This window comes from Phyllostomus hastatus, unplaced genomic scaffold, assembly GCF_019186645.2.
Source record: "Phyllostomus hastatus isolate PE091 unplaced genomic scaffold, TTU_PhHast_1.1 phas_contig_283, whole genome shotgun sequence".
NCBI lineage: Eukaryota > Metazoa > Chordata > Mammalia > Chiroptera > Phyllostomidae > Phyllostomus > Phyllostomus hastatus.
Window position 1 is genome coordinate 3,148,036 of NW_025333833.1, and position 26,334 is coordinate 3,174,369.

A 26,334-nucleotide genomic window follows, 5' to 3' on the forward strand; every position below is an offset into this window, starting at 1 on the left:
TAATGATTGCATTTTTAAAATTACATCAATGTAACATAACATTGTTACTTCTATTATTTTAACTTCTGGGGTCTCAGCTTCCCCCCTCTGCAAAACTGCAAAGTGAGGTGTTTGGCTGGCTTCAGGCGGTGGGAGGAGCTCTGGCCTCTGTGTGGGGAGAACGGATTTCTGATCCCGCCACTGGCCCAGGTGAAAGTGATTCAATCTCCCTTGTGTTGAGACGTAAGAGGAAAATCTGCACCAGACGCTTGTAGAACCCTGGCTGCTCTGGCATTCTGTGGTTCTCTGAAAGTCCAGAGATGAGCGTGTGGGCATAGACATTGGTGCCCAGAACTACCTGTGTGGGGCCCACAGTCTCCTGTGTTCCCCACTAGAACCCCTGGTAGCCCGGCGTGGGGCCAGGCTGTGGGGACCTGCTGAGAGAGCAGGGAACTGGAGTGCCGGCTCCTCACGGGAGGGAGTTAGGGGGACGGGAAGTAGGGAACTCGCGTAAATTAGTTGACGGGACTGTTCTTATTTCTGATTTTGTTCTGATTCCTCGGGTCAGTGAAGAGTGCAGGAAAAGTGAGTCAGTGATTAAGAGTTCCCCTAAACCTGTCATCTGAATCACTCAGTGGGCCAGTGTCAGGGGCACCCTGAGTCTCCAGGAGATGTTTCTTCAGCCTAGATCACTGATTTATAACCCTGGTTTTGGAGCATTTTACTGCACTGCCAGTTGTGTAAGGGAATGTCACAAGTTCTCCAAAAAGAAGGAAACAAAAACAATTTAAATGGCACTCTTAAGAAAATAAAACATATTACTGGACTGTGGGATGGGGAAAAAAGAGAAGATGTTACAAATCTAAATCATGTATCACTAACGTCAGTTGTCTCAAAGGGAATTTGCAAAGTGCAGCTCTAGGCCAAATCTGGCCCACTGCCTGGTTTTATAAATAAAGTTTTATTGGAACACAGCCATGAGCATTCATTTTGATAATGTTTCTGGCTGCCTTCCTGTTACAATGACAGAGATGAGTAGTTTTGACAGGAAATGTATGGCTCACAAGCCTAAAATATTCATTGCCTGGCCTCGTGCCCGCCCCGGTCTAAATTAAGATCAAAGACCTGCAAAGATGGTCAACGACCTCTCTGTGAGCCAGAGCCAACGCCACGGCTCTCAGGTCAGCAGGCATCCTAGATCCTCAGCCCTGGGACACAACCTGCAGGGACGGGGTGGAGGGGGGGTGACTGTCTGGCTTCCCGGGGCCCCCGAGTTCCTTAAGGTGGGGGTCTTTGTTTTCTCCTGGGGCGGGGAGGGCTGTGCTCACGAGGGAGGAGTCACCTTGGCCTGCCAGGCGTTCACGCGGCCCTGGGCGTTGAGACGGGCGCGGAAGGGCTCCCAGGAGCCGCCCCACCAGGACGTTTTAAACGAGGAAGCTGTGATCTGCTCGTCTTCGATCTTCCCACTCTCCACGCCCAGCGGTGTGGAGCAGCCTGCGGAGAGAGAAGTAGCGGGGCTGATGACGCGCCAGCGGCATTCCCTGCAGGGCATTTCGTGTGCGGAGGAGGCAAGGAACACGGTGACCGCCGAGTACCTGCAAAATGGCCGTTGCAACAATCCGCTGTTGCTCTACAAGCGCAAACCCGTTTCCAGGCTTCCCTTGTACTAGGATGCAACGCTCCTAAGTACCTCTGTGTTAGCAAGGAGAAAGGCACGGCAAGGAAAAGTAACTTGCCCGCAGCGCCACTGCTGGAAGAATCAGAAACTAAACTTGGGCCCGGGCAGTCTGACCCCAGAACGTCTAAACTCACTTCCCTCCTTCAGAGAGTCATGAGCCTCGCGGTTTGGCTTCGAGGTGGACAGTACCCCTGTCTGTGTCTATGAAAGCGAACTCCGTTTCTTCTTCTCACAACGGCTAAAGAGAAGAAGGTCAAGTGGACCCTTGGTACTCATGTTCCATGATTTATTTTCAGCCCTTGGAGGGTGATGCGTGTTATGCACCCTTTAGAATTCTGCCAGGGTGTGAATTTAGGTGTCACAGGCAGCGAGGCTGATCTGAGAGTGTGAGAACCATAGCGCGTGAGTGAGCCCAGCCCACTGACCATCACCGCCATCTGGGGGACACATGGGTCTTGCTAGTAAGTCATGCAGGTGTTGCCTCGAAGTGCTACCCTACTCTCTCCACGGGGTGGGGGTGGGGGTGTGGGGGAGAGGCTGGCCCTGGCCAGGTAGCTCAGTTGGTTAGAGCGTCCTTCTGATATGACAAGGTTGTAAATTCGATCCCTGCTCAGGGCACATACTAGAATTAACCAACAAATGTATAAATAAGTGAAACAACAAATTGATGTCTCTCTCTCACTCAAAAAACCAATTTAAAAAGGCTTAACAAGAATACTAATTAAGCCCTGGCTGGCATAAGCTCAGTGGATTGAGCGCGGGCTGCGAACCAAAGCATCGCAGGTTCGATTCCCAGTCAGGGCACATGCCTGGGTTGCAGGCCACGGCCCCCAGCAACCGCACATTGATGTTTCTCTCTCTCTCTCTCTTTCTCCCTCCCTCCCCTCTCTAAAAAATAAATAAATAAAATCTTTAAAAAAATTCATCCTTCAATGGACTTTAAAAAAAAGAATACTAATTAACATTAGAAGAATACTAATATAAATAATATGAAAATGAGATTTTTAAAAAAATGTAATACTTCTTGTATGGAAAATAGAGTCGAATGCCCAGTTTTAGGTAGCCTGACTCTGTGAGCTGGACAAACTGCCCCGTACATCACAGACCACGAGGAACGGAGAAAAGGATGATGCACGGGGGCGTCTGAGGAGTGCCCGCCCGCTCCGGAGCTACATTTCTCGGGGGGGTGTTACAGCCCACTGCTACCTGGGCACTGGCAAAGTGCCCACACCCGTACCCCTCAGAATGTCAACAGCATGAGGTAACACTGTCTGCTTTGATAAGAAACTGGCTCCCAGGTTCGCTCCAGTCCGCACCGTGAGCGGTGGCCCTCCCCGCACCCCCAGAGAGGGCGCAGGAGCCTCCCAGCAGGCGCACCGCGGCGGGGTTCCGGGGCCCGTGTGTTGGGCTGCCTCTCCCCGCGGTCCTGAGCGGCCCGGCAGTGTCTGCATCGGCCAAGCCCTGGGTCAGCTCCTTTATTCTCTTACTCCAGTGAGAAGTATTATTTTCTATGCATGCTTTGCAGCGGAACTTTCTGGGAAGCACCACTTGAAGAGTCAGAGAAGGAGAGTAGTTGTTAAGACTCGTAAACATCTTTGTTATATATATATAGTAGAATTGTATCATGGCCATTGACGGTCCCCTGGATTTACTTATACCATCGGTCCCATCACATCCCCTGAAAAATAGCAGCTTACGTGGCAAAGGGTCGGGGACCTACACAGGGTACAAACTGGAATACAGAGTAAGGTCAAGGTTCCAGGAAGTCAGGAAGCAGACTGAGATTTCAGGACCATTCACTGAACTCTAATCGGTGCTGGAACGCTGCTGGGTACTCTTATCGCACCGAAATGAGTGGAGGACGGGGGAGAGTCGGGCCTGGTGCGCGTCTCAGTTCTACTGAAAATGGGCTGACGGCGTCCTTCTGGGCCCCGGGCCTTCCCTGGAGTGTCAGGGCCGGGCCCATGTCCTCCAGGGGCCGCTGGCACCTGTGTCCTTCTGAGTCATGTGCGTGTTTACCTGAGTGGAAGCTCTGCTTCCCAAGAGATATTTTTAGGAGCCAAAGCGACTGAAGAGGAATGAAACGTGTTCCCCTTCTCCCATACCCCCCAGTCCTGACTCTCTGAGTGGCAGTAAGACGGCAGCGCATCTCGGTTCCTTACCGTTGATCTCACAGCCTTGCAGCTCCAGCCGAAGGGCGGGTCTGTTGAAGAACCGGGTTGGGTAGACCCTGATGTACCTGGCCACGATTGGTGGGTCAAACCGGTTTTCTTTTACCGAAGAGGCATCCGAATTGCCATCAAAATACTAGAGGAAAAGGGAAAAGCTTAGTTACGTAAAAATTCTCTCTAAATGATTTTATAGTAAAACTTTGGTCTGATTTTCTCCTGTAATGTTAAGTTTCCATGTGACCAGAACCAAATCCATTTGGTCTTAGAAATATCTGAGGATACTTCCGTTTAGGCATGTGGTGTAGACGTCCTCTTCCTGCTAAGTACAGCTGAAAACCTGAGAGTGCTGGGCAGGTGGAGGGAGGGAGGCAGGTCGGCTAGAGTTCCAGGACCCAGGGAACAACACAGGTTTCCTTCTCGCCCCACAGAGCCCAGACTCGGGAGAGGAGAAGCCCACCACCAGGAAACACCAGTGGGTCCAGACAAAACAGCCCCAGCGAAAGCCTGCTTTCTCTAGCCTCAGAAAAGAAAGGAGGACGGCCCAGCAACACAGAAAACTTTTAGACAATAATTGCTCTGCTTGAAGCTAAACTCCACAGGAACAACCATGGCCCCACCCCAGCCAGCCGTAGCCAAGGCCAAGTGCGGAGCCTGGACTTCCACGGTTGTGAGACTGTAGGGAGGCAGGCCCCTCCGCGCCCTCCCTGGGGCTGTGTCAGCGGAGGCCAGCTCGGGACCCAGGACCTTCGTCCTCGCAGCTCCCCCCGGGGCTCCCGGGGGACTGCACGTCACTGCCACTCAGTAGTAAGGAGGAGGAAGTCCCTCTCAGGCGGGGGACCTGGGCTTTGACCATCTGGCAGTAAGGGGACTGTGTCCCATCCCCCCCACCCCGGAGCGGTGTCAGAAAGGTCCGGCTGGGACAGAAGGCAGGAGCAGACTGTGTAAGCAGCTGAGTAAGTAAGACAGAAAGCAGAAACACGGCAGATAAAAGCCATGAAACAAAGACCCAGTTCTTTGACAAGATAAAAACAAAACAAACGAAAAAAAAAAAAAAACCCTGGCAAATCTCTAACAGGACTAACAAAGTAAAAAGAGAAGGACATCAGACAAGAAACGGGCAGGCTCATTACAGACCTTGCAGACCTCAAAGGAAGATAAGGAGAAACTGCAGACAACTCTGGACACAAACTGAACAGCTCAGAGGAAATGGATCGTTTATCAAAAAAGCACTAACCACCCCAACTCGCCCGACGTAATAGATACTTTGAAGAGGCCGCACTGCTAAAGAAATTGAGTCTGCAATTTTAAGACTCCCAGAAGAGCCATCGCGGGCCCCCATGGTTTCACCGGCAAATCCTACCAATGCTTAAAGAGTTAACACTGATTCCGGACAACCTCTTCCAGAAGACAGAATAAAAGAGCATGCTTCCCAATTTATTTTTGAAGCTACTATTACTCTGATATCAAAGCCAGAAAAGACAGCACAAAAATAAAATAAAATTGCGCACCAATATCCCTCGTGAGTACAGATGTAAAACTCTTTAACTTAGGGAATCTGCCTGGGGTCTGTGTCCTCTCCCCGCTGCTGGTTAGTAAGAACCATCATTTAAGGTTTTTCTGATCTATCTTAAGGTATAATACAAGTGATTATTAGTAGGAATAGCTAAGGGATAATATAGAAAATTAGTTATAGGTGATATAGAAAATTAGAATAAAGAAAGTTAATAAAATCAAAACTCTTGGTGGCATATTTTTAACATGAGCCTCTTAAGGCACAAGAACAGATATTCTACTCTGTGGTATACACCATCTGCTAATCCTAAAAGTCTGGGTATTTAGTTTGACGATAAAGTGGTTTTTAAAAAAGCTGTGTGGAGTTTTGAAATTTCAGAAGTCAAACTTATCCCTTTAATTTGTGATAGACCCATCACTTTACCCCTTCCTCCGTAAGAAGCCCTTTATGTTTCTAACGCCCAGAGAAGCAGTCTTTGCACACAAAGAGTGAGTCGCGGACACAACGGCAGTGACCGCGGGGGTGAGTCTGGACACTCAGAAAGACATGGCTCACACACCATCACGTTCCTCGTGCTGTTCCCTTTGAAAACCTGCCAGTTGGTCCGGTCGGAGCTGTAGGCCACGCGGAACTCGGTGGTGTAGTAGGACTTCAGGTAGTGCTTGGCGCCTTGGGACTGGATCCCCGTGAACAGGACCTCCCTTTCCATGTCCACCTGCAACACAGCAAAGCCCCTGAACGGTCCCGTCCCCGTCAGCGAGTCACGTGCTGCCGTCACTCACTGTGCAACCAGCTTCCTTTAGAACCAAGGAGCCGGCCCCCCCAGGCCTTAGCAAACTAATAAAATGGCCAAATGCAATTTGTGTTCGAGCGCAGAGGACCTGGACCTGAACCCCAGCTCAACCAGCAACTAGCTGCGTGCGACTCTGGAGCATCTGTCAATCTCTCTGTCTTGGTTTTTTCATCTGTAAAATGGGACATTACTAGAACTAACCTCACAGGGTTCGTTTCAAGTATGCTAGGTACTTAGAACACTGCCGAACACCTAATGATTGCTATCTCCCCTAACGACATGGCAAGGGCAACAAGAAGAAATTATTCGTGTCACTTTCATCATTGCAGTAGCAGTAAATATGACCAGATTGATAAGTCATACCTGGATCCAAGGTTTAGTGTCAAATTCTGACATTTTTTCTGTCATCCAAGCATTATACGATCCACCATTGTTTAATCTTGCTAATTTGGGCTCCCAAGAACCTAAATCCAAAGGAAGAAAAGAGGGTATTGTGAATTTTTTAAGAAAACATACAGTTCACAATCTCTTCAGCGAGTTCGGGTGTACGGCAGGTGGCAAACCAGACCCCTGAGGACCTCCGTCTGCAGTTAGAAGACCAGGCAGTCGGCGCGGGTTTCTGCCCGACCTGGTCCACGGGATGAAATCTCAGCTGGAGGGTCAGCTGTCAGCCACCACCCGCCCCCTTTCTCGCCTACAGGTCGTGTTTATCTTCCCTTAGTCATGTCGATGTGGCTGCTCCGTCGGAGTGTGCCTGCCCAGCAGGAAGGCAGGGGAGCGATTTATGGGAGCCCTGAGGTCTCTTGCAATCAACCTCTGGATTTGGGGAAGGGCTTTGAGCCGTGAAGACAATCAGGACTTTCTGACACACAGTCCGGGGATGGTTAAGAGAGTTTCTCGAACAGGTGAACGGTTGGCACAGCAAAGGGCCCTACTGGTGGGGACTCCGACACTCGGTGGAGAGGACCCTGGGAGTGCGGCCGGGACATCCCACGTGTGATCGAACCCAGAAGCGGACGAAGGGGGAGAGTCCGGGGAAAGGGCACGTGGTCGTCGGAGCAGGCTCCCTCCGGCCCAGTCTGCTGATATAGATAGGTCGGACTGCCTGTGTCAGGGGCCAAGCTCCCCTTATTTACTGGGGGCGGGAGGGCAGAGATAAAGGGGTGCCACCAGGCTTCAGCTCCTGCCACAGCGCTCCTTCCTCGACCAGACGAGCAGCCCGACTCGAGCTATTGTTTATCATGTTGTGATAGAGAGAGCCTGAAGAGGGGCCACGACCCGCAGACTCAGCAGGCGCGGCGGTCGGGCGTGGCGGTCGGGCACGGCTTTCGCAGGCTGTGTCCCGCGCCTCCCGCGGGCTGTGATGCCGCCACTCACCCACAAACTCAGACGCCTTGATCTGTCCGTCCGCCACGACGCCCGTGCTCAGCCCCATCGGCATCCTGCATTCTGCGGGAAACAGGATGACGGATAATTCTTGCTTGGAAAATACATTTAACGGGGCGTAACTCCACGGCCAGAGATGGCACTCCTGGTGGGTCAGTAACGAGATATTGCTTCCTGCTTTGTATGGCACTGACTTAAATGTATCTGATCACAAAATGGTTAAGGCACTCCCAAGGCTGGTACTTGAATAGAAATAAGGGCACCCTTGAGGAAAACCGATATGCTGAAATACGATTAGTTTTTTTTTTTAAGATTTTATTTATTTATTTTTAGAGAGGGGAGAGAGATAGAGAGAGAGAGACAGAGAAACTTCAATGTGCGGTTGCTGGGGGTTATGGCCTGCAACCCAGGCATGTACCCTGGCTGGGAATCGAACCTGCGACACTTTGGTTCGCAGCCTGCGCTCAATCCACTGAGCTACGCCAGCCAGGGCTCGAAATACGATTAGTTTTTAAACTGGTTTCCATTTGCTTAAACCTTAAAATAAGCCACGTTACAACATTAAGCACTAGCCCTCAAAAGACTACGTTGCAAAAAAGTTCACCTGAACGGTAATACCAGCTAAGGGAATACCAGCCTCTGAGCCATCTGGATGTCAGCACAGTGCTTGGTGCTCAGCGGCTGCTTAACCAATGCTGGCTGGCTGGACAGACAGAGGGACATTTTTTCTCAAATACTGGGAGGCCAAGTTCAGTGACTCCATTGGTTATTGCTGGACTCCTCTTATCTTTTTCCTGCTCTCTGCCAGGGGTCTGGACAGTTTCTTCCACGTACTTTCCCATGGGTCACAGGTCACGAAGGAGGGTGCCTTATACTGGCTCCCTGAGGGGGAGGCGTGCCTTCGGGCTGAACCCTTTGGCTCACGTTCCCTCGATGACTGATATTTGTGGCCTAATCAGACCGCGGCCAGAATGCAAGTAATCGCTGCTACAGAGTGTGTCTCTGTGATACCAGAGTTCCCAGCTGAGTATTTCCTATCTAAAAGTAGGTAACATTCTAGTAACGGGGCTCTCCTGCTAAAAGGGTCACGCGGCCCTTGCCGATACCTCTGTCCACGATGAGAAAGGGCGTTCGCATCCCTGCCCTCTGGTTTTCTCCGACCTGTGTGTCCAGGAGCCACCAGCCTGGTTTGGATGCCTTCATTTCAAGCGTCTTAAATGAACCTGAAACAGAGCGTGAAAGACGACATGACACCCTCAAAGACTAACGGGTTCCCACAGGCTGACGGCCATCAGAGAGTCCTAACATCGCTGCATCACTGGGAGCTTTAGACTAGGACTGAGAGAGTTTTCCATTTCTTTCCAGACAGGACTCCAGGCGTGACTGACAGATCACAGCAACAGTGTCACTGTCACCACCGCCGCCGCCACCACCACCACCACACGCACAACTACCAGTAAATGCCCCAGACCTTGAAAAAATCTCGAGCACCCCTTACTTAGTGGGAGGAAGCTTTCATTTATCTGAACGTCACATGTTCACCCCCACAGGGCGGGGCTCTGCAGTCCTGGAGATCAAAGCAGCCTGGAACGACCCGGCCTTGGGCCGAGAAGCTAGTGTCCGTATTTCCCTTCTCTCTCTTCGTTTCACTAGCTTTTCTTTTCTCATAGAAGAAAATTAAAATAAAACACCCCTTCTCCCATGTTTCCAATTTCCGGTCAAGTTTACATAGTTGGACGGAGTATACATAAACGGGCTCAGCACATCCCTGAAAGAATGCGATTCCTGAGACCTCTGATTGTCTGGTCAGCTGCTGACCACTGCCCCTGCCAGTGCACACTCAAATCTGCTCACTGCAGTCTGTGGCCTTTTCCCAGGCTGCAGGTAAAAGGTAACAGCCGGTGGTCATGCCCCTCAGACCCTAATAAAGACCTCCAGCCCCCCTCCCGAGCACACATGTGTGGGTTTGCAGGGCTGAAGGGCCAGCCCACCCAGCTTCTCAGTGCTGCTGCGCAGGCCCCCGGTGAGGCGGGCGGGTCTGGTCACCCACTCGGGGGACAGTAAGGAGTGGGTCTGCCCTAATCCGCTCTGTCCCTGATTTGAATAAAGGGGCCCTGGACCTTCAGGATTAAAGTCTCTGGGAGTAAAATGTCTGTGTCAGCGCCGGCATTTCAGCTGGCTGCCCAGGTTTCCATGATGCCACTGTGCTTCGAGAGTCAGTGGCATCCAGCCCTCCCCCCAGCCCTCCCCACGTATATCTACAAATCACTCACTGGCACAATAGGATCCTTTCAGATGGCTTGTTTGTTTAAACCTTATCATAGTTTTGCACATGAAAGGCTCCAAATACCCTTGTTATTCTTTAGTTTTTACGATCTTTTTTTAAAAAGAATTTTATTTTTTTAAACAGCCTTGTAAGTCGGTTGAAGGTTAAGAATCTTGTAGTCACTCGCCGGGAGATACCAGACTGACAGAGTGAGGAGGAGAATGCAAGAAATCAAAAATCCCCGTGACACGCTGCCTGAGCCCCGTGGGAGTCGCGCTGTAATCTGCTTACGACCTGGCCTGCGTGACGCCTGCTGGCTCGGTGGCTCGGAACGGCCTGCACGAGACCTCCTCGCCTTCTGCAGAGCCAGTTGGGACCACACGTTGAGCCAGCGCAGGGCTGCGAACGGTGCACACCCCAGCTGCCTTTTGTCACACTCCGTACGCAGCTCCGGGGCGTGGGCTCGCCCGGAGCCCGTGCATGACTCCCTAGAAGGAAATGCCCAGGGAGGGCGTGAGGGAGAGCGAGAGATGCTAAGACTGCCTTCTCGCCGCTTGGTAGCCAGCACCTCCTGTCGGGGCCCAGCTCCTTACCGGGAAGGAGCGGCCAGACCCCTAACTGGTGCTGCCGCGTGCCGTTTTCCAGCAAGGTCTGGCCATGGAAGTGGACCACGTGGATGTCTCGGGAGCCGCCCAAGTTCAACAGGTGCAGCCTCACCCACTCCTGCTCATACATTCTCAGGCCGGGCAAGTTGTAGACCATCCCGTTGATGGCTGAAAGGACGGAGAGCTGCAATCACTTACAGATCCGTGCGCACCAGGAGGGAGGCCGGTGAGGACCCAGGAGGCCCCGCCCATCAGCGAGCTTCCGCGCGTGCCAGGTCCACGCTGGGTCCCCTGTGCGGCATGATGTCAGCGAGGACCGCCGACTCCTTCTCCCACAGCCTGCAGCAGAGTGTGGGCGAGCCCCCTTTTCCACACTTCCTCACTCTGGTCCCCGACCTCCCACCGCTCCTGCCCTGTGCTTTGCCCATGTATCCTTCCCATTCGTAGTTCCAGTTCTCCTGGGCTACTAGTCAGCAAGCCGGCTGAGGGAACTCCAGCGGTTACAGGGAGGGGCGCAAGGAAGGGGGTACGCAGCACACCACCCTGCGGCCTCCTACAGTCAGAGACACCTGCAGGCAGCCCCGAAGCTGGACTTCGTCTTTGCTGCGCCCTCAGCTGGAGTGGTGCGTGCTCATTCTCTCATTTGTAGGGTGACTGCTCTGCCCCTTCCTGGCTTGGATGCCTGGGCTTCTGAGACCTGCCCACTCTCCCCTCAGCGAGGTGTGTGTGTGTGTGTGTGTGTGTGTGTGTGTGTGTGTGTGTGTGTGTGTTGTGTGTGTGCGACCTGGCGCAGCACCTGGCGAATCTGATCACCTTAAACAATAATACGACGTTTCAATGATAGAGCTTAGTGCTACCCTGCACTTCACAGGGACTAAAGTGAGGGAAATTTCTGTTGTTGTTTATTCTTCTACAGCCGAAGGAACGGCGGTGGAATTTCAGGAGCCAAGCCAGCGAATTGCCGGCGGGGGAGGAGCTGAGGCCGTGTGGGCTGCCCGTTTTAGCCGAGTGGTTTTGGGGCACCGCCAGAGGCTAAAACGGCTGCAGCCACTCCTATTTTACAAGGGACACGTGGGCGACCACTTCTACTATAGAAACAGCTTCCTCTAGAGGTTAAGAAACAGGTTCGTGATGTACTTAGGTTGCAGGATAATGCTGACAATTCCCGTTCAATGTGTGTTTCACGGACGCACGCTGGCTTTTTTCCCGGTTTGTTTGGGCGTGCGCTGCGGCAGCCTCGCGTCTGTCTTTCAGACTTCCTCGCCTCTCCGTCCCCTGCCGCGTCCCCCGCCAGGTCCCGTCAGCCCCCCGAGGCACGCGAGGACCTAATTTTAGTGGCAGCTCCTAGTTCCCTGCAGAAGCACCTCCTGCCTTCTCTTGTGGAGACCTAGGGGCGGGCGCCACTGCCCCCCAGAGTGATTTAGCTCAGAGATCAAGGGCAAGGTCAGAGGGAAATACCATGAAACTCATGGGAGTGTTTTACTTCGGAGGACGTGCGTCTCCAGGACCTTTGGGGTTTCTTGTCGTAATACCAGCTCTTCTTCTCGTCAAAGACCATGAAGAGTAGGACGAATTCTCGCGTGTCCACGGGCATCTTGCTCTCCTTGTGAAGCGTCCCTTTCCGGCAGATCAGAAGGGGACCTATCAGGCCCGAGTGGATGTCCTTCTCCTGGAAGACAGTGGGGACAAACGGGACGTGGTCTCTCTCAGCATTGCCTTGGCTCTTCCAGCAGCCGCTGATCATGGATGAAAGGAAACTTCAGAGGCTCTGGCCTTGAAGGTTACAAATAAGTTGCTTCATAAGGCTAGATACTATTCCTCTAATGCTATCGCATTCCTACGCCCTTCCTTTGACTAATTGTTTATCTTGATGTGGTGGTAGTGATAATGATTATGATAATACGGATACTATCACACATACTATTTATCGAGCATTTACTACCATAGTACATATTTTGCTGATAGCTTCTTATGTAATTCTGCTAACAACCCTATACGGTAAAAAAGAATTCACTTATTAAACAAACTTACCAGGGGCCTACTATGTGCTATGTACCGTCGTCACCTCATTTTTAACTGAGGACACCGAGGCCGAGAGAGGCCAGCAAACTGTCCTGGGGCCCCACGGTAAGGGGCAGGGCAGGAACGGCAGTCCAGGCCTGGGCTCTCTCTCCCACGCCCGAGACGGAGGAGGCTGCTGGACTTTGCCGCTCCTCCCCAGACACGGCGGAGGAGAAAGCCCGCCCTTGTTCACGGAGGTTGCAAGGGGACGTCTTCCTCTAGAAAGGCAGCCCCTCCGAGAGGGGCCAGCCGTTTCAGCAGCCCCCGCTCCTCTCCGCTGAGCCAGCGCTTCTCTCTCATTGTCACCTGCAGGTGCGCAGGGACCGTCCCTGGCTGCGGTAGCTCTAGAGGGGGGACCGCCATCCTTACACCCTCCTCACAGGTCGCACGCAAGGCGGACATTCAACAAGAAGTCGTCTTGACCCCTCCGCGTAGCGGGCCCAGGCTAGGGACCCGACTAACCCCGGGGAGCCTACCGTGTTCACGGCTGAGTAGTAGGCCCAGGCCCGGCAGGCGGAGCCGGGGCTCTCGGGCCCCGACCTCCCCGTGGCGTGCCACACGTAGGTGTAACTGCGGTTGGGCTGGATCGCGTTGTCCTCCTTGAACCACTCGGGGGAGTCGTCTTCGTAAGTCTTCCCCTCCGATGATTTCTCGTAGGACAGCCCGTGGGCGTGCAGAGAATACGGTCTGGATGCTAAATTTTTGAAGCGCACCTGTAAGAAACAATGACCCACAACGTCCTTGGACGTCACAAGAACGCAGTTGCCGTGTAACTTACGTACATTATTTCATCTAGTTTTTGCAACCATCCCCTGAGATAGGGCCCGGGTAGTTTTCCCCGGAAAGACCAAAACATGTCCGTTCCCAGGCTCACAGCAGAAGTATTGACATTATCTACCAATGCAACGCTAATGACAGGTGCCGCGGGTCTGAAGGTCAAGGGGCTTGACTCTTGCTCACGATAAGCCCTCTGCCTGCTGGTGAAGAGAGACACGCACCTGTGGATTCAAGTTAAAATCTGGGGACACGTTAAAATCTGGGGACAAAAGGTGTGGTAAACCAAGTGTGAATGGGGTTAGAGGGCAGTGCTTGGGAGGGGCCGTTGGGCCGACTGTGTAGGGAGGGCTGGGGGGTTAAAGAAAGTTACTCATGGGGAAAACGGCACTGGCCCTTATTGAAGGAGCAGGAGCTCAGCAGGGGGAGAAACAAAGTCATAAGGTTATTTTCTGTTCTTGAGGATCAGCAGCTTACTTGGCAAGCTGTCGTGGAGAAGAAGTGTCATTATTTGTTGATTTCGGAAAATAAGTAAGTCACCTATAGCTCTTTCTTGCCGCCTTCCCCTTGACGACCCTGTGGTGCTTGCGGGCACTCCTCGGATGACCTCAGCACTGCCCTGAAGGCGACTCACCTGGATAACGTCGTCCACCTCAGCTCTAATAACAGGACCAAGGATGCCCAGATGCTCTTCGTACTCTCCCCGAGGGTCCCGCTGGGTAAAGGTGCTGTCGAGGTACTTGCGGAAAACGACTTTCTTGTACACGGTGCCTTCCGGAACGACATCATCGTCTTCACCGTCCGTTTCACTGAAACGGTAATAACAGGATTTCTCTACAAGAACGAACTAAAGGCCATTTCAAGAACTGAGGGGATGATCTCCGTCTCTGAATGTGGCACCCAGCACAGGGCCTCGCTCATGCTATTCTCTGCGTCTGGAACGCCGCCTGGAATCTCTGTCTGGATACGTGTTTGGCAAACGAATGAATGAAAATATAAGGCCCTGAAAACACAAGCCAGCAGATAGCCAGCTGCCAGCTCCCTTATTATTTCTCAGGAAAACCCTCCTATGAGCCTTTAGACCAGGTTGAATCTCTTTATAGCATTCCTCCGTGCCTACAGTGTTACTACGTGGTATACACAGTAAAATCCCGTGACATTCTTACAGCATTTTTATGCATGGTAAATGGTGTGTCATTGAGTTGTGTGATTATCTGCTAACATCTGACTCTGCCACTAGAGTAAAGGCTCCATGGAGTCTGGGGTTGTGCCTCATTAGCTCATCATTTTATTCCCAGGGCCTAGCAGATTAATTAGCACTTAATTTTTGTTCAATGTATCAATGGACAAATATAGCCCCATATTAACCTAGCAGATTTTAATATCAGAAGCAGACAAAGCCACGGAATGGGACAACGCCCAGGGCTTAGGGCTAGGTGACGAGGGTCAGCTGCCTTAGAAGGCCACCTCTGTGAAGGCCGCTGGATGGATGCGTGTTCTATAATCTGAAAGTAGCCACACTTCTCACATTTCTTTTGTTCAGTCACATGACTCCTCACGCAGCCCACCCACGGCTCTGTCTGGGGCCAGAGCACGTCAGATTTTCCCACCGACCTTGAATTTCCGCAGCCCGTGCAAACACAGGCTGGTCCGTCCGTCTCACACCCTTTGTTCCACAGCATGAGCCATCAGCAGGTGACCCCACTCTGCCCTGCTCTCAGCCTTTCTGCCCCACCAACCTCGTCCCTCCAGACTCGAAGCATAACACCCAGTCTCACAGAACGCGCGGGGACGAAAACCGCCTGCACGCCCGAACAGTGGGTGGCACTGTTTTCTTTGTTTCTAAGCTAGTTTACATGCTTGGCCCCCGCTATTAGAATTTCCTGCAGTTTGGATTAAACTTCACAAAGATGCCATCCACTTTACATGGATCTGGAGACAATGTTTAAACCTGGTAAACAAGCAAAGGCAAAAGGAAATTTCTATATCACAAACTGGGACGTAAGCTAACGTCAATGAAGTCACACTGATGAGCGGATGGCTGTGGAGGGCTGGGCTCTGCCCTGGAGCCCGAGGAGACAGCAGGGACACGCGTGATGGAGGAGAAGAGAGAGTGTGGGCCTATTGAGCCACAGAGCGTCACAGACGCCTTACAGTGGCTGTCTGTATGCTGTCCAGATGCTGCCCGGAGCGGCTAATCTTGGAACTGGCAAAGGAAACAGTGTGAGCCAAGTTGCAACAGGAGAACTCAATTATACTTAGCTAGTTTGCCCAGAATTATCTCCTAGGACTTTTTTTTTAATCAGTAAGTGGGGGAAAAAAAAAAAAACTCGAGGAGAAAACTGGCCAAACCTTTGTGCAGATTTTGAGTAGTCCCAGGATATTTCTTCAGCAGCAATATAATAGTATTTCCTGTTCCCGTTGTTGCTCCGGAGGTACCATTCTGCGATGCTGTCCGGGTTTCTGGAGGAGTTCACGTCCGTCCTCGTGTCGGTTTGGTAGGGGTCGTCATAGGCCACGTGGCCAAATTCGTAAGAGTCGTTTTCATCGCTCTCTTCCCTCTCGCTTGGTATCATCTCAATGTAATCTCCGTCGTCTCCGCTGAAGCCAAGCACAAACGGTAGGTTAAACTCCTTTGTTAGAAAAGTGTCATTTCGTGGAGGAGACGGTTGAGGAGATGGCAAGTGACCGAAGTCTGAATAAGGAACAGTCTGAGCAGGTTCAGAAGTGTCGGGTGTCTGATCAAGGTCTGGAGGGGCTGATGTCTGCCAGACAGCAGGAGGAAGGGTCGTCTGTGTGAGGTCTGGGGAGAGGGTGGTCTGGCCAAGGTCTGGGGAGAGGGTCTCCTGGCCGAGGTCTGGGGAGAGGGTTGTCTGGCTGAGGTCTGGGGAGAGGGTCTCCTGGCCGAGGTCTGGGGAGTCAGTCTCCTGGCCGAGGTCTGGGGAGAGGGTCGTCTGGGTGAGGTCTGGGGAGAGGGTCTCCTGGCCGAGGTCTGGGGAGTCAGTCTCCTGGCTGAGGTCTGGGGAGAGGGTCTCCTGGCCGAGGTCTGGGGAGAGGGTCGTCTGGCTGAGGTCTGGGGAGAGGGTCTCCTGGCCGAGGTCTGGGGAGTCAGTCTCCTGGCTGAGGTCTGGGGAGAGGGTCTCCTGGCCGAGGTCTGGGGAGTCAGTCTCCTGGCTGAGGTCTGGGGAGAGGGTCTCCTGGCCGAGGTCTGGGGAGAGGGTCGTCTGGCTGAGGTCTGGGGAGTCGGTCTCCTGGCTGAGGTCTGGGGAGAGGGTCTCCTGGCCGAGGTCTGGGGAGAGGGTCTCCTGGCTGAGGTCTGGGGAGTCAGTTTCCTGGCTGAGGTCTGGGGAGAGGGTCGTCTGGTTGACGTCTGGGGAGAGAGCATCTTGGCTGAGGTCTGGGGAGAGGGCCACCTGACCAAGGTCAGGGGAAACGGTTGTCTGACCAAGGTCAGGGGCAAGGGTTGTCTGGCCGAGGTCAGGAGAGAGAGTCTTCAGGCTGAGTCCCGGGGAGAGGTTTGTCTGACTGGGCTCTGGAGACGGGGGCAGGTGGGTGAGGTCCGGGGAGATGGCCGTCTGCCAGACTTCAAGTTCCAAGGACGGAGACGTTTGTCCAGAGTCCTCGGGGGAGGGCTGGTGTCTTAGGTCAGAGCTGAACGCCTGGCCGGGCTCTGGAGAAGGCCCGTGCCTGGGCTCTGCAGGGAAGTACGTTGGATCAGGGCCTGGGAGGGGGAGCCGGTGGTCGCGCTCTTCTGGGGCTGCTGTCCACGGAACGTCCGGCGAGAGGCCTGTCTGACCGGTGCCGTTCGGGGGGCTCCCACTGGGGTCGGGCCGTGAGGCCACCGGGCTGAGGTCCGCAGGGGTGAGCGGCTGGTGCAGGAGCTCGGGGAGCGACGACTCGTTGGACGTGGGACGTGAGTCGGAGCGCGTGCCGTCGGCCGCCCCTCCGAGGGGGCGGAAGCTCCTTGGAGAGAACGGGGTGCGGCGTGCGAACTTCTTCCTTCGTGTCCAGATTAAAGCGGTGCTGTTCTTCGGTCGGCTGCTCCTCCCTCCCTGCCTGAGTCGTGGATATTTATGTCTAACGCCATAAAACTTTGGGCGGCCACTCTGATGTCCATCATGCTTGTTTGGAGGAGGGACGCTCCCCGCCCAGGGCCCTGAGGCATTCTGGGGGTTACTAACAGCCGCATCTTTATCCGCCTCTGGGATGACCTCGTAGCTCCCCTTTTCAGAAACCAAATGCCATTTCCCGTTCAAAGTCTTAGATGGCGTCTCCTGTTGCAAGAGTAGCAGGTCACTGGGGAGGTCCTCCCAGGGCTCTGTCTCGGAAGAAGGGCTGTCTTGGCTTGCCTGTCTCCCGGTTATATGTTCTAGAAATTCCATCTGGGAGAACTTGTGCCCGGCCTGTCCGTCTCTTCCTGCCTGGAATCCGTTGCTTGTAGCGTGTCCTTGACCTGTCAGTCCTTCTGCCCCAGGCGGAAGGAGGCTTATCTCCGTGACAATCGACTGTACAGGGTCCTCCCGAGGGTCTTCAGAGTAGGGGCTGGAGCGCTCTGCTGCGGGAGGGTTGCGATCTGCGGTCTTTTCTGAGCTGCGTCCCATGGGGGGGCCGGCTGTGGTGGTTTCGGGGTGAGGAAGGGTTTCGTGAGCTTCTGCAAAGGGACTGGCCACGAGCCCGCTCTTGTTACTCGGGGAAGAAGAATTTGGACCAACAGCCATAGCAGTACTTGGAGGCGCGAGTTCAGAGCTGTTGTCCAGGGCCAGGGCAGTGAGATTGAACTCGTCCCCCTGTGGATTCAGGGGTGCGTTCCTGAATGACCTCAGTCCCAGTTCTAAAGCCAGTCTGTCCTGTTCATCATAGTCAGCGTCCTCGTCCGCCCCACGGTCTTCTGGAAAGTCGCGCATTTTCCGTGTCGTCATGGATGCAGACGGAGGTTCGTATATGACATAGTCATCTTCGCTGTCATCCCAGATACACTTCACGTCCCTGAATCTCAGCCTCAGGTTTCTGCTTCTTGGATTAGAATTCATGGTGGTTAACATCCAGGTTCCTACGGAAGGGAGACAGGATGGGGAGCCCTAAGTCCGGGAAAAGACACAAAACCCCTCACAGGCGTGGTGGCAGGTAACAGCCGGGTCGTCTGTGGACCCCACTGCCCTGCAGACTGTGGATTCCCAGTGCACAGGGCCCCGAGGAGACAAACTGAGGAACGTCAAGTGCTTAGGACACTTTCAGGCCCTCTGACATTGCTGTGATGTCCAAGCGGGTGATCAGGACACTCACCTGGTTTAACAGAATGCAGACCAAACATATCGGTCAGTGGAGAGTAGGGAGGAAAAACTTCTTAGTAGAGATAGTTGTCGAGCTGCTATGTTAGAGCATATTTTAAAAGGGATGAATTGAGAATAAAGTGAACTCTGAAAATCATGTACCTCTTGCGAGCTGTACATCTCATTTGGAACTGGGGCTCAGGGGGAGGGTGGCGACATCTGCCCCCAGAAATCAGGGACATCTCGGCATTCCAAGTGACCAATAATTCTCGTGGGCCCAGGGCAGTTTTGAACCTCTTTGAAATGCTGTGATCTGCTGGCACACAGGGGATTTCCTGGGAAGTCCCCCATAGTTACCGCTCGTCGAGCATCCCCTGAGTGCTGGAGACTTAGCGCACAGTAGAATCAATGATCAAAGCACCTCTGCAAGGTGCTGCTAGTCTGCTTCTTTCAGATGAATGAGCGGAGGCTCAGGGAGGGCAAGGCACCTGCCCAGGGTCGCAGAGATACCGAGTGGCAGGGCCGGATGGGAACCCAGGTCTGGTGACCTCCAAAGCCCTCGTGCCTTCCAGGACACTGTGCGGCCCCGAGGCCAGCCTCTAAGGCCCTGTCTCCGGTGACCACTGAGCCCAGTGGGGCCGGCTGTCTTTAAAAAACCAAGAAGGGCATGCTGATCAAAGAAATTTTCTTTTGCGACCGAATACTGATGCTTCCTCCTCAAAGTGGTGCTGTATCTTTCTGTGGATATGTGTTTTTTGCTGAGCTCTCAGCCCAGAGCAGGGCAGGTGGGACTCACACGAAAGGGCTGGCCCCACGGAGGTCGTGAACTCCCCAGACAGAAATCAGGACGAGTACTGAAAGGACAGTCTGCAGGGCAGCAGAGGGGGGTGAACCCAGGAGCTGCGGGGTCCAGAGGGCCACAGCGGACCTTCAGAGACCTCGGGGGGGGGTCCTCTCTCTGCAGCCAGGCCCTTACCTACGTTATCCATCGTGACGGTCACAGACTCCCCGCTCATGGGAAAGAGGGCCAGAGTGTCCTCATGCCTCTTGCCGTAGACGAAGGAGTGCCCGGTGAAGTGGACGGTCAGAACGTCATCCTGGGTCCCCACGCTGCAGAAGTGCCACTGGACGGTGTCGTCAAAGCAGAAGCCCAGCGTGGATATGCTCTCGGGCACGTAGCCGTTGATGGCTGCAAGAGTCAGACCCGTGAGAACGCCAGGCCTGCGCCCCCCAGGAGGCGCGTGTGCCGCCCCCAAAACGAACGCCCCCGTGCTGATCGGTTGCACCGAGGCCGAGGGTACCTGGGGTGAGCTTCACCAGCTCTGACACGTGATGGGAAGATCACACGCGGACTCCCCACCGCAGAGGCTCTGGACCCTGAACCTCGAACGGCAGCGCAGGCCCGAGCCAGGGCTCAGGGAACCCCTGCTGCCCGGCACTTCTCGCTGCGCGCTGCGGACCACGTCATGGAGTGCCCCGGGCCACGTCATGGAGTGCCCTTGCAAAACTCCTGGCTCCTCCCCCCACACGCACGTCCTCAGCGTGATGTGAAAGTCCAGTCTGGAATTACTTACCTTGTTTTTGCCCTGGCTGTAGGGTACCCCCCTTGCACCCACTCTGCACCCCAGGCCCCACTGACCGGGACCCGACGCCCTTTGCTTCGCTGCTCCGGCCCCTCGCCTGCTCTTCCCTGCCTGGGGCGTGCCCACCGGCACACGCACACACACACACACACACACACACACACACACACTCGCAGCAGGAGACCCAGAAGACGTGTGCAAATAAGAAGCTTTGGGCGTCCTGCAGTGAAACGGCTGCCCCCAATGTCACCATTTAGGTCAGCTCATCACCGGGCCCCGGCTGCGGTGAGGCCGAGAGGCCAGCCGGTGGTTCTAACTGTGGTTGCCTCCGGACACCGCCGTGCTCCCCCCGCAGGGGGGCGCCGCCACTTACTGCTCATGATGTTGGACTCGTAAAACTTGGGGTTGGCCCGGTCCACCTTCTCGGGGCTCGCGCAGAACTTGTTGATGTTGTCCTCGATGTACCAGCTCCGGTTCTCGTCGAACACGGCGAACACGGCCTGCTGCTCGATGTCCGCCGCCCGCTGCGGGGGAGGCGCCGGGCTCAGTGGCTGCCGTGCCAGCCGCCGACTCCCCGCGGCGCCGGGCACCGAAGGGGCAGGCACGTCCTCGGGGCCCCGCCGGAGCCATGCATGCGGGCGTTTGCTAGAGACCAGCGGGCACAGAGCCCTCGTTAGAAAAGGCATTCCCCGAAAGCAAGCGGGGAAGGTCAGAACACCCTGAGACCGAAGCGGCCTGAGAGGAAAATTCCGTTTGTCGGGGCAGCTGCAACTCTGTTTACCTCTGTGACCGAACACCTTTCCGCCTGATCCCTGACCCCAGGCTGGGCCGAGGACTCGAGAGGAGGGGGCTGCGGCAGGAAGGCGCCCCACCTCTCCCCACCTGCTTCCTTCCCGAGCTCCCCAAATCAGGCTCTACCAAATGTTCGTTTCTGCTTTCCCTAAGTGTATATTTATTTATCTTGTATGCCTCGGGGTGAAACTTTTGGAGTTAGAGCTTAGCCCGATTGTCTGTGAATTTTACGTTAATAATAGGACGCTATTCCACGGTAAAGACCAAGCCAAAAGACCCACATCTTTGTATCATTCGGCCTCACTAGAGATGGACCATCACTGAGGTCCGGTCTCACCGGGAGCTCTGTCTCCAGTGTATCTCTCTTATCTCTTTCTAGTGAAGATCTCGAAAATGACAAGGGTCGGTACGGAGCCCTGCACTTTGACTGCGTGGTGTCTCACCGCGCCCTGAAACAAGCCTGTAAAAGCTTTAGCGTGGGTGTTACCCATTTCGTAAAAGGCAGAAACAAAGGGAGGCTACGTGGCTTGCTCAGCACACAGAACACACCAGCAGACCTGGAATTGGAAATGATAGCAAGACACGGTTTTGCTCCGCAGAGAGTCCACGGGAAAACAGACAAGACGAAAAAGTTACCCAAGGAATAAATGTTATCCCGCTCAAGAGGACTGCTCAATGTTTTCTGCTCTCTGGAAGAGCCCCATTGCTGTTTAGCAAGGAGACCTAATCTGTCCCAGCCAGGAGAAATTCCTGGGATTCCTGAAAGGTCACGTCAAGGGCAAAATACCTGTATGCCTCGCTTGTCCAGGGACCTGCTCTTACAGATCAGAAGCAGCCCTATCAGCCCCGAGGCGAGGTCCCTGGTGACGTCCACGGCACTGTAGTACGGCCTCGTCAGGCACTGGGCGTCGTTTTCTGTGGGCTCGTCGGACTCCAGGATATTCCACTTGTAAGTGTAGGTCTCCCCTGGCTGAACCGCTTTGACCATGGGGTTGCCGCCTGCAAGAAAATCCAGTCACAGTCGTGCTCACTTTCAGAGGTATTTCATGAAGATGAACACATAAATAAATGAACAGAAGGATGCATAAATAATATAATTGAGCTCTCACTGCAACCAATTAGTTTCGGGGAAGGAATATTCTTTTTATATTAAGATCCACTTAAGAGAACCCCGGGGTAGTGTGCAATTGGCAGATCTGGCTCCACTAGGGGTCGCTGTGTCCCTGACAAAAGACACTGTTTTGTCACTAGTGCGGTAGACAAAGTCCCTGCAGCGAGCAGGGTTTCCTTGTGACTTCTAGGGGGTCCGGTCACGTGTCTGCCCTGGCGTATACCTTCCCCGGCTGCACAAGTGCTACTTCTAAGCAAGGGAGAGAGTAGAAAAAGGAGGGAGCCTCTCAGAGACCATAGAGGCCAGTAGACGTGAAAGATTCAAACCTTCAGTGGAAGAAGAGTTGGTTTCCTCTTCAACAGGGGAGAAGGTCACTCCGTGAGGGTAAATGCTGTAGGGGCGGCTGGCCATGTTTTTGAACACGATCTACAAAGGTAACACAGATTGGTGATTCGGGGTGTAAGATGTTCACTCTGCACATTCACTTGTTGGATGGTGTGTGTGTGTGCATGTGTGTGTGTGTGTGTGTGTGTGTGTGTGCAAACTAGCTGCTTATCTGAGCAGCAATCTGTGCCCTCACCCGACAGAAGTGTTTGAGGGTTTCACCTCACATCGTAGTCTGACCTTGGAAGTGACATTCCCTTCGCAGTATGCCGCCCTCTGCTAGCTGGTGCCCACCCCCCTTCCCCTCTTCTTTCAGCTTGGACCGCATCTGCCTTGGAATCTGCTCCTTCTTCTCTCTACGCCACGACCCCCTTCTCCAGCCGGCCAGACCCCCCAGGAGCCAGCTTCTAGGGGGACACGGCAAACAGCCGGACCCTAAATTTCCAGGGAGGCATGTTTACACTCCCTGCCAGCACCTGTAAGGAATCAGGGGTGAAGGGAGGGCAAGAGGACCAGGGGGGGCTGCCCTCTGGTCCTCTTGTTATTTTCAGATGAGCAGGACCAGCCTGGTCTGCAGATGTGCGGGGGGCGGGGGGGCTTTATTCACCCGGGAGTCCTGGTTAGGCCCCTTCCTCTTCCAAAGAGACCTTCCAAAGAAACCACGTTAACCTTCTTCTACGTGGTTGATTGCCAAAGCGTTTGGATCACCCCGCATAATCTAGAATGCAAGATGATCCGCATTCTAGAATCTCACCGGAGATTGCAGCCTTCCGTTCCCTGCTCCCCAGCTCTTACAAAAGCTTGGTGGCGTGACGCCACATTAAAGGAACACTGTCCGGAGAATGTGGTCAGGGATCCGCATCTCGGGTTACCTCCGTCTGAGACCAGGGTTCGGAGGATGACCAGCTGGACCCCAGCGAACAGGAGGTTTTCTCTCACTTGTGTTGACTGTGGTATCCTCAGCGCTAATGAGCAACATTCTTAAAAGGCTCTGCAGCGTTTTGGTTTATCGTACCAGTTGTAGGGATTGCGCTGAGGAGTCCATCCACCGCCTCACACAGCAACCTCTTTTCGAGGACCCCTGGGGGGGATTCCTCTCCGGTTTCTGTGCTGCCTTGGTGACTGCCGTGAAGCTGGCCCTGACACGCTTCCCGTCTACTCTGGCAGCTAGGAAAGCTCAGGACAAAACTGACAAACAACCTGCTGAGATCATACGGTGTGTGTTCCATTAAACTTACCTGATCCTCGGTTTTCTTTTCTTGGACCCCTTATTACTCACCCCAGTTATAGTCACTCCTTGTGTATTCCTTTACAATTTGATCAACTGTCTCAGGTTCTTTGTATTACCAGGGAGGCTATAACTAAGTGCAAATACTAAATAAAAACTGAAAGTTACATTTCAGTTAAAATTATATGGATATCTTTTTGGAAAAAAAAAACCACCACCACTTACAATGTCCTGTACTATTTAATTTCCCCCACACGGTGCGGCGTGTCTGCCACTTACTTTGAGCGTGTCCCTGACCTGGGCTCTGATGACAGGGCCCAGGATGCCGTCGTTTTTGTTGTTAGAGTCCTCCAGGCGTTTGGTGAAGGACTCATCTTGGTACTGTTTGTAGACAACCTTCTTGTAATGTTTTCCAATTTGGTTCGAGAAATTATCCAAATGCAGAGACCTGTATTTTCTTAAAGTGAAATAAAAGTATTTAAAAATTAACCGCTTCCTCAAGTAGAGACTCTGGTAGGGCGGGGAAACCCTGGTGCTTAGAAGTTCTATTCTTGGATTAGCTAAAAAGCTGGTTTTCTAAAAAAAATAAACAAAAACAAAAACAAAAGAACAAAAACTCTTAATGTGATTTGCAAAGTCCCGATATCTCCCCTCTGACTGGAACACCGGAAACCTCTCCTCTGTCTGATAAAGTCACGGTCAAGCTTAGAAGCAGCTACTTAGAATTCCCGTCACTCTGGTTGCCTGAGTAGACCCGAGGTGTCTCTGGTCTCGGTGACTGCCCTACGGTACGCCATTTCCCCTGTGAACAGGAACATCTCACAGTCAATTCCCAGGGTGAGATTGCAGGGTCAAAGGGCATAGGCATTTATCACTTTAATACGTAAGGCCATGTCCTCTAGAATGGCCCTCCCAATGTGCTCGTCCGCCAGCAGTACACGGCCGTGCCTGCGTCTCACGGCCCTGCCAGGGGATGTGCCGCGGGACCGTGAGTCTGATCAGTGAAGACGGGCATTTCAGAGAAGCTGAATTTGCATTTCTCTTAGGGTGAGTGGGCTTGAATGTTTTCCAAATTTCTTAATTAACTCTGACCTATTTCCTAATCTACATAATAAATGAGAGCTGTTTCTCGCTTCTGGAGTTCAAGGGAAGCTCTTCAAGAGGATTTAACGTAGTGCCTGGAAACAGTAAACATTCAACTAGTGGTAGCTGCCATTATTATTATTATTATTTTTCCCTTGGTGAGTTGGGGTAATTCCAGACTGACTTGGAACAAGACCTGAATGGAATCCAACACATGGGTTCCCTGCACAGCGGCCAACTCCTCACACTTCACCCACGCAGCGGGGACCCCAAGGAACACACCCTGAACCTCGCCCGGCGGTCGAGGCCCCCACACTCACTTGTCCATGTTCACTGGTATGACAGGCGCGTAGTCCCAGATGACTTCCTCCGCAGCGATGAAGTACTCCCACCTCTTCATGTGCCGCCGCTGCTCCCGCGTCAGCATCTTAGAGCTCCTGGTCTTCTTGGGGCAGTCTCGGATGTCCACAGAAGCCTGCATGCCCGCTGGGTCGGTGCGGGAAGACGGGGAAAGAGTATGAGAGAAGAAATCAAGGCTGATCACAATGTGCATCTTTGGAAACTGTGGAAGTGTAAGTAATAAGAGTGAAAGTAATGCTCTGGCAGCTTTCAACATCTGGGTCTGGAGCTCTGTTCGGGCAGTGGAGAAAGAGGCAAGACTAAAATGCGAGGGAATAGGAGCATGGGTTAGGGGAAAGGCTTGGAAAGCTTTCCTTTGCTTCTTCCAGAGCAGGAACCTTGGTCATTTCCAGACCCTTAAAACCTTCTGACTTAGGTTTTGCTGATTTCTCATTTTTCCTGTCATCTGTCTCTTTATTTGTAAAATCAAAAGTACGTGCTGTATGAGACTTCTGGCCAAGATGGAGGTGTAGGTAGACACACTGTGCCTCCTCGCACAACCAAAAGGACAACTAATTTAAAAACAAAAAACAACCAGAACTGACAGAAAATTGAACTGTATGGAAGTCTGACAACCAAAGAGTTAAAGCAGAAACGTTCATCCAGACCGGTAGGAGGGGCGGAGTCAGGCACCAGCGAGGAGGCGGATTGCAGACAGGGCGGTCCCACATTTGCGCGCAGATAAACTGGGAGGAACAACTGGGGAGCAAGACAGACCACGCAACCCAGGGTCCCAGCTCAGGGAAATAAAGCCTCAAACCACTGACTAAAGACACCTGTGGGGGTTGAGGTGTCGGGAGAGACTCCCAGCCTCCCAGGAGAGTCTGTTGGAGAATCCCACAGGGTCCTAGAATGCACACAAGCCCACCTGCACGGAAATCAGCACCAGAAGGGCCCAATTTGATTGTGGGAATTGGGGGAAGTGACTGAAATCCGGCAGAGAGTGGAGCAGGTGCCGTTGTTCCCTCTCAGACCCTCCCCCACATACAGCATCACAACCCAGTGACTGGGTTGCCCCGCCCTGGGGAACACCTAAGGCTCTGCCCCTCACTGCGTAAGAGGCACGTCAAGACAAAAAAAAAAGCCCAAACAAAAGAACAGGTCAAAGTTCCAGAAAAAATACAACTAAGTGATGAAGAGATAGCCAACCTATCAGATGCACAGTTCAAAACACTGGTGATCAGGATGCTCACAGAATTGGTTGAATTCCATCACAAAGTAGATGAAAAAATGAAGGCCATGCTAAGTGAAATAAAGG

At 53.2% G+C, this 26,334-nt stretch overlaps 1 protein-coding gene across 1 annotated transcript in view; it reads right to left on the minus strand.

Moving 5' to 3' along the window:
• The window catches only part of F5 (coagulation factor V), a 51,861-nt gene that overhangs the window by 4,495 nt on the left and 21,032 nt on the right, over positions 1 to 26,334 (minus strand). Inside the window, exons 7-23 of the mRNA XM_045838599.1 lie at positions 24,998 to 25,163; positions 23,874 to 24,051; positions 22,309 to 22,408; positions 21,659 to 21,870; positions 20,453 to 20,603; positions 19,473 to 19,685; positions 15,579 to 18,276; positions 13,861 to 14,035; positions 12,929 to 13,165; positions 11,850 to 12,060; positions 10,380 to 10,559; positions 8,627 to 8,743; positions 7,512 to 7,583; positions 6,498 to 6,598; positions 5,901 to 6,056; positions 3,820 to 3,964; positions 1,322 to 1,473 (exon numbers count right to left, since the gene is read on the minus strand). Of these exons, the coding sequence (XP_045694555.1) occupies positions 1,322 to 1,473; positions 3,820 to 3,964; positions 5,901 to 6,056; positions 6,498 to 6,598; positions 7,512 to 7,583; positions 8,627 to 8,743; positions 10,380 to 10,559; positions 11,850 to 12,060; positions 12,929 to 13,165; positions 13,861 to 14,035; positions 15,579 to 18,276; positions 19,473 to 19,685; positions 20,453 to 20,603; positions 21,659 to 21,870; positions 22,309 to 22,408; positions 23,874 to 24,051; positions 24,998 to 25,163 (5,264 nt within the window). The remainder of the gene's footprint in view (positions 1 to 1,321; positions 1,474 to 3,819; positions 3,965 to 5,900; positions 6,057 to 6,497; positions 6,599 to 7,511; positions 7,584 to 8,626; positions 8,744 to 10,379; positions 10,560 to 11,849; positions 12,061 to 12,928; positions 13,166 to 13,860; positions 14,036 to 15,578; positions 18,277 to 19,472; positions 19,686 to 20,452; positions 20,604 to 21,658; positions 21,871 to 22,308; positions 22,409 to 23,873; positions 24,052 to 24,997; positions 25,164 to 26,334) is intronic.